This window comes from Berghia stephanieae, chromosome 1 (assembly GCF_034508935.2).
Source record: "Berghia stephanieae isolate SIO BIC M18660-M18661 chromosome 1, UCSD_Bste_1.3, whole genome shotgun sequence".
Lineage (NCBI taxonomy): Eukaryota > Metazoa > Mollusca > Gastropoda > Nudibranchia > Aeolidiidae > Berghia > Berghia stephanieae.
The window spans coordinates 90547005-90554504 of NC_088360.1; the positions used below are offsets into that span (position 1 = coordinate 90547005).

The 7500-nt window shown below is 37.6% G+C and overlaps 1 protein-coding gene across 1 annotated transcript in view; it reads right to left on the bottom strand.

The window, feature by feature from the left end:
- LOC144961271 (uncharacterized) overlaps nucleotides 1-7500 on the bottom strand; it is a 65318-nt gene that overhangs the window by 13257 nt on the left and 44561 nt on the right. The window contains exons 23-29 of the mRNA XM_078894528.1: nucleotides 7045-7146; nucleotides 5732-5830; nucleotides 3694-3831; nucleotides 3241-3348; nucleotides 2508-2705; nucleotides 1252-1458; nucleotides 333-455 (exon numbers count right to left, since the gene is read on the bottom strand). Coding sequence (XP_078750654.1) covers nucleotides 333-455; nucleotides 1252-1458; nucleotides 2508-2705; nucleotides 3241-3348; nucleotides 3694-3831; nucleotides 5732-5830; nucleotides 7045-7146 — 975 coding nt within the window. The remainder of the gene's footprint in view (nucleotides 1-332; nucleotides 456-1251; nucleotides 1459-2507; nucleotides 2706-3240; nucleotides 3349-3693; nucleotides 3832-5731; nucleotides 5831-7044; nucleotides 7147-7500) is intronic.

Genomic DNA, 7500 nt, shown 5'->3' on the forward strand with positions numbered 1-7500 from the left:
GACGGGACATGACGCCTGTTAGGCGATATTTACAATTTTTTCGGATGGAGACAACGCTGTCACCGGCCAGGTACTCCACCTGAGTATGGTGAGAGAATGTGAGTAAAGAGCCTTTTCCAAGGACTCAACTATGCGCCGAGCGAGGTTCGAACCCAGGACCTTCCGATCCGAAAGCGAGTGTCACACCACTAGACCACATAACCGCACATGTAGATAAAATACGGTCACCCAGCTCCAGCGTGGCGTATTGCAAAGCGTGCTGGAATTCAGCCTGCTAGAATCCAGCGAGTACTGTATTATCATAACGCAATTTATTGTTACAGGCGACTTACTTGCAAAGTAAAATTTCTAGCCATTTTGGCAGCAGTGTAGACTGGAGCAGATGACAAGAGAATAAACTCTTCTATGCATTTGTTGCCGTTCATTCTTCCACAAACCATCAGGTCGAAGACAAACTGAATTAAGAGTGAGTGGAGTTCGATAAATGAATAGTGAAACAGCAGTAGTTCATGTTTTTTTAAAAACTGAGATGATTTCCACGAAATGATGATTGAATATCTTTATCAAAATATACAATGAATGAAGACCAACAATAACTCGAGGAAATTACACCTCAGCCAAAGATGGGGAAGAAGAATAAGGAAGAGATTAAGAAGAAAAGGAGGAGAGGAGGAGGGGTAGGAGAGGAAGAGGAACAGAAAGAAAAGAGAAAAAGTAAACTCATGGGACCCGAGGGGCATGAGAAACATACTATTAGAGCAGGTCATGAAGGCGCAGACGCTCGTATGCAAACTTTCTCATCCCGTCACAACATTGTGAGTGAAGTTCAAATAGCTAACTATATTTCGCATTTCATTAAGATAAAACAAAGACATTGTCCATCGTCATCTAGATTATCACCATCATCATCACCATCATCATCATCGTCGTCGTCGTCGTCATCACCAGCATTACCATCATCATCATTATCCTCGTCGTCATCATCATCAAATTATTAATCTTTCAAATCATAGTAGATCAAGATGTGGACTTTTTTTTAACCTCGGGCTCCCTATCCCACCCAGTCTCTTACTCTATTTCAATACTTTCATTATAATCAGAGATCCTTTTTCACCACCTCACAAAAAACCCCGTGGCAACATTTACATACTATTTTCTACGATTTCCAATTCAAAGTCTTGGTGTTATGGGATCTTCTTCCACTAACAACAATAAATAAGAATAAATATTCACGTCGAGTCGAGTCCCTACCTTTTTGTCTTCCATTAGGTACCTTGAATTGTGTTCTTTCTTCATCAAGTAACTGAGAACATCAATGTGATTGGCTGAAGCAGCAAATGTGATAGGTACTTTTCCCTCATTGGTCTCAAAGCTGGGAGAAGCTCCAGTTTCCACAAGAAGTTTGACAACATTCAAGTAGCCTGCACTTGTTGCGTAATGTAAGGCGGTAAAACCATTCTGCATTAGAAAACATCCAGAATATATTTTTTGGAAATCAAATAGCGCTTTCATAATAGCACCATCTCATCGATTCACCAAAAGAATAAAACTAAATCGTCGCTGAAATAAGAAGCGTGATTGGATATTCGAGTTTGAAATTGTGTATTCGTTATAATAAGTTTATTCTTCCACCTAACGCTTCTGAAATGTGGTCCTAATAGCTCCGTTCGATCCATGGACTTAAAGGATCCCACACAAATGAAAACGGGATCCTGGATCCTGGATGTAGATGAGATTTTTTTTCTGACACCTCCCCCCCCCCCCCCCCCCACTCCTTGTACAGTGATTGATTAACAATGTCTGTGAGATATGCCGGGGAGTATTTTGTGAGCGATTGGAGTCCTATTCAAGGGAATCAAATAATTGGTATTGTCTTTCTAGCGCTCTACAACTGGATTAACCGCCGCTGCATAGCATTGAAAGACTACTTTTTCATACTTAAAAGTAAAGGTCAGAAATGTCCTGTTTTATTAGGAACGTTAATATTTATCAGGATCGGGTTCTAAAAGTATTATCCTAACAGGGGAAAAATACTGATTTATGTAATCGACGTCAAACTGAAGAAGAATCCAGATTTTTTAAAGCCCGGCGTCAAACTCAAAAAATTATTTATGTTATTATGTGTCATGTCTAAAAAGTTTCATTATTATAAAAAGACAAATACAAATATGAACATATAATACCGAATTTAACTGAATTCACAATGTTATATGTGCTTCAGAATACGTTATCTAATTCCCCCAACAGGCAATATGGAACCGAATTTCCATTTTATATTGTCCACGTTGCCTGTTGCGTATCTATTTGCAATTAATTATTTTCAATACCTGGCACTGCATTTAGCCAGAACTCATTCAATACCTGTCGAGTAACAATACTGCCAAAATATCACTCCCATATGAATGGTAATTTAAGACTTGTCCTTGATATATCACGTGCATTGGCTTTTAACACATCCTCTGCTAAGAGTGTAAAGCTGAAAACTTAGATTATTGAAACTCATTTACCTTGTCAGATGTATTGATGTCTGATCCCTGACCAACAAGCAAGGCACACATTTCGAGATGACCGTTAGCAGCTGCATGGAGCAGGGCTGTCCTACCTCTCTTGTCCTTGGTGTGTATTTGGTATGTGGATTTACTCAGCAATAGACTCACAACTGATGTGTGCCCATTGGCAGCTGCCAAATGAAGGGGTATTGAACCCTGGAAATATAATTTGAAAATATGGTATGTCATTTAGCAAAGGGTTGCGATTTCTCAGCTGGTAAAGCCCCGCCTTATATCTAAAGGAACGGACATTTGTTACAAGGTAGCCAAGTTTTTCCTTTTCTGACCCTTTGTCTTCCCAGCAATGAATAATGCGTTGTAGAGCTTGTTTTGTTAAAGAAATTATGCATCATAAGAACTTACTGCTATTGTGTTTGAGTGATAAAAAAATGTTCTGTGTATCTGTTGGGCGTGAAGTTTTGGGGTAAATCCTGAAAATGGCCGGTATGGAGAGAGTTAAATCTCAATTTCTTAACCTTGTTCAGTCCGACGTGATACCAGATTGAGTCGGTGGTTTACAATTTGAATTTTATTGCATTTAGGATCCATTCCTGTGCCCTGGGGCGGCCGCTATGTACCAGTAAACCTTTCATTTTCATTTAAAGACATAAAAATATAAACCTCAAGAAAAACGCATTTAGACAAACACATAGGTTTTTTAGTAACATGACTTGTGAATTCCAAGACTTACGGTGGCGCTGGAAGGTGAATCTGTTTGTACTCCTGGACAATTGAGTAAAACCCTCACAAGTCCTTCATGACCAGATTGGGCTGCAAAATGTAAAGGGTTCATCCCAGCCTGTAATATGGATGTGAGGAAATAGTGAGTGCACTGGTTTTTCTTTGTGTTATAATAATGATGATGATGATGATGATGGTGGTGGTGGTGGTGGTGGTGGTGGTGGTGGTGGTGGTGGTAGTGGTAGTGGTAGTAGTAGTAGTAGTAGTAGTAGTAGTAGTAGTAGTAGTAGTAGTAGTAGTAGTAGTAGTAGTAGTAGTAGTAGAGGTGGTAGTTGTAGTAGCAGTAGTAGTAGTAGTAGTAGTAGTAGTAGTAGTAGTAGTAGTAGTAGTAGTAGTAGTAGTAGTAGTAGTAGTAGTAGAAGTAGTAGTAGTAGTAGTAGTACAGTAGTAGGTCTATAGATACCTCAGTGGACCATTGCGATCCAAACGTGTTGTTGACAGGAGCATCACATTTGACACAGGCAGACACATGGATCAGCATCTCCCTGACAAAATCAGATTGCCCAAAGTGAGCTGCGATATGCAATGCTGTCAAACCGATCTGTGGAGTAAAATAAAGGCCCAACAAGTAAAATAGAATACTAATTCAGAGAACGAAGAGCTGGAGTTTATCTTGTTATCTGTAGAGTTAAAAGTACAGTAACAATTGCTTGCTACCTTTTTATGGTCTTGTAGTATTGACAAAAGACTTCCAACTTGGAATTTGAGTATTTGATTCCCGATGTGAGCGGTGAAAAGTTGAGTCATTTTACTCAAAATCCCTTATTGTACTTAGGTGTAAAATGAGTAACAACGGTAACAACGTTGTCTTTGTCGAAAACAAATTATAATAGCGCCTTATAGACCGCACGTCTTGAGCAACATTTCCAATGCTGCTGGTGGCTTTGGTCCCATTAAAGGCGCTATGTATGAGCAAAGCAAGTGGATATTGCTCACTCTTTATAAAAATCGCCACTCTAGAATAGAATACTAATCTTCAAAGGTCAGAGAAAAAGAAAAACGCTACTTTTAATTCGGACTCCAATCATCCATTGCTTGTGTATCAAGTGCTATAGTTAAGGTACTTGAATCCGTGGGGTGTGTTCTATTCGATTGCTTGTTTTGAACTGAATGAGAATGATCGGATAAATAATATACACATCACGGACTGCCCTGCCTCCGACATCAATCAGCCTCCATGTTTACAAATATTAACTTGATATTTATAAAGATTCACATGATTCACAGCAGGTCAAATGAAATCAAATTCCATTTCACTGAGGACATATCGCCTGTAAGGTGTCTGTTTTGAACTAACACTCTAACAATGTACGTCTCTGCCAAAGGACATGTAGGCCTACTCATTAACACTTGATTCGGGTTGGGTAATGTATGAACTATGCCCGACCCAATAAAACAACCCAATGGTCAGGGCTTTGTGATTATTGTCACCCATTCGATCACTACTCACGCTCAATGTCGCTTGACCACCGACGCGACATGACTGTCAACTAAGAAGTTCTTTCTTTTCGTATCACGAATTTACTAAGCATCTTAGAAGCCAGTATTCTTTTAAATCTATTCTAAATATTATGGCATTAATGGTTAATTCGGTGGCATGCTTCGTTTGTGACAAGCCGAGCCGCATTACATGTGGTCAATGGCTGGGAAGCAATATTAATAGCAGATTCTCTCCCAGGTTTCCATCTGGGTAAGGCTTCTTACATGGATTACCCTACTCGGCACTAACGCTTGTCGGAATCATACAGCTTTAAGCAGTGTTGATATTGCAAGAATGAGAACGACTTTGCTGCCGTTTTCTGACAGAAAATTTTGGACAGAAACTTTTCCTTAAAATATCAATTGATATAAATGACTCTCAACTTATCGAATGGTCAAAATCTGAGACTCTAGTTTGAGACTTTCTGACAATTTGAGGGTCATTTTAATCGATCGATAGTTGAAATAAAATCTTGCTTTCTGAAATGAAAAAAAATGTGTCTTGTCAGAGATTTTTTCTACTAAACATGTCTTATAATTAGCATTTAACTTAGCCATAAGCAATGAGCGTTCTGGTACAAACAGGTTAGCTAAGCAAGCAATTTGCCCCGGTGAAAGGTTCCATATTAGGATGTGATGAAGCTGTGTAAAAGTGTATCAAGCATGGTGCTTTCCTCAAAATGTTTCGATTTAAATGTTTGGACCATACTATGGGATAAAATAAAAAAGAACCCATTGTAATTAAAAGAAACACATTTTTAAAAGTGACAAATTAAAGAACAGGAGATAAAGATGACCAGGAGGTCTGAGGTTCGATCCCCAATCGAGACAGACTGGTTATTTTTGGGGGCTGATGGTTTATTTTTGTATTTTTCTTTCTTGCCTGGCTGGCGCTGTTACATACACATTTTTTCAGATCTTTATTAGGAACAAATAAATGTTGTCATGAAATGATTTGATACCTTAGTACTTGCCGTCCTGAACGGGATGTAGTCTTTGAGGTTTGTCATGACATCGATGTGGCCGTGTTTGGCTGCTAGGTGAAGAGCTGTCAGCCCGTCCTGGATCACATAAAAAGATAGTAACTCAATCATTTCTTGCTTATATTTTATGGAAAGTGGTTGACACCACACTCCTGAATTTACATCTAGAAAAGTCATGTGTCTTATCCTTTAAAAAATTGAGCTTTTATATGGAGCAAATATCCACCAAACGTGCTCAAAGCGCTTTACAAGGAGTCCCCGACCAACAGCAACATGTAACATGTAGAAGAAAAATGACGCCTGTTAGGCGATATTACAAATTTTCCGACAAATACAACACTGTTAACGACCAGGTACTCATTTTACACCTGAGTACGGTGAGAGAATATGAGTAAAGAGCCTTTTCTAAGAGAGGCTCGAACCCAGGACCTTCCGATCCGAAAGCGAGTGTCATACCAAGACCACATAGCTGCATATCCTAGGTACACGTTGGCTCACCCGTTTTTATTCAATTAACTAAAAGAGATTGATTTGATACCCATACCTTTTGTGAACCAGTCATAATAATCTAGAATTGTTTTGCAAGCCATTGTTGGTGAGTATCTAAATGAAATGTATGGCTATTATCTATTTTTAAAAATTGTTTTAGCATTCTGAGGATAATTCTTTTCAAAGTAAAGTATATGTACAATAGTTAATAAATCCCTCTTTCATTTTGCAATTCGTGTCAGTATATTCTATAATCAAGAAAGATTAATTTACTGGCATAATGGAAGATCGTCATTGCCAAGGGCAGGGTATTCAAGTAAGGTAAACAAGAAGAGGATGAGACTACTCGCTTTTTTTCTGTATCTTCGTTTTCTTATACGCCAGGATAGAGAATGCAAGAAATAAAATTGTACAGGTTGAAGAATATTCCATGTACTTAGAGTATTTTATTAATAACCCCTTTTATCAAAACGTTGGAGCACTATTAATTAATGGGGTATTTTTATTATTATTATATTTATATATATATATATAATATATATATATATATATATAATATATATATATATATATATTATATATATATATATATATATATATATAAATGGGATCACTCACTTATATGTGGCCAAAACATATCAGTTGGCATATTGTCCGCAGAATTTTATTCCCTTTGAGATCGATGTTGACATTTTTGTATCCTTATATATATATATATATATATATATATATATATATATATATATATATATATTATATATATATATATATATATATATAATTGGATTCGAAATTAGGCTTACCGCATTTTCATCCATGGCCGATGCCCCAGCTTCTAACAAGATCTTGACAACATCATGGTGTCCCCCATCAGCAGCAAGGTGTAAGGCTGTCGAATCGTTGGTCTATTGTATAAACAATAATATACGACGGAACAGTCAATGTTTCAGCTTCAATTGCATTGCAGTCAACAACAAATAAAAGTAAAATTAATCGGTAATGCAATAGGTAAAAACCAAAGGATATCTATCTCTTTCTCTTCGGCTACAGGAACTGGAGGTCAAGACTAATTGCAACTGGTCATTCTATTCTTGTCAATATTGAGTTAAATTGGGCTGTAAAACGGTACGTCATATTATTATGAGAAAATACAACGTATGTTTCAATGTAAACATTATGAGAAGAAATACTCATCTCTGAAATGCTATTCTCTCGACCATAACTTGCAAGTATTAATCTCTCTCTCTCTCTCTCTCTCT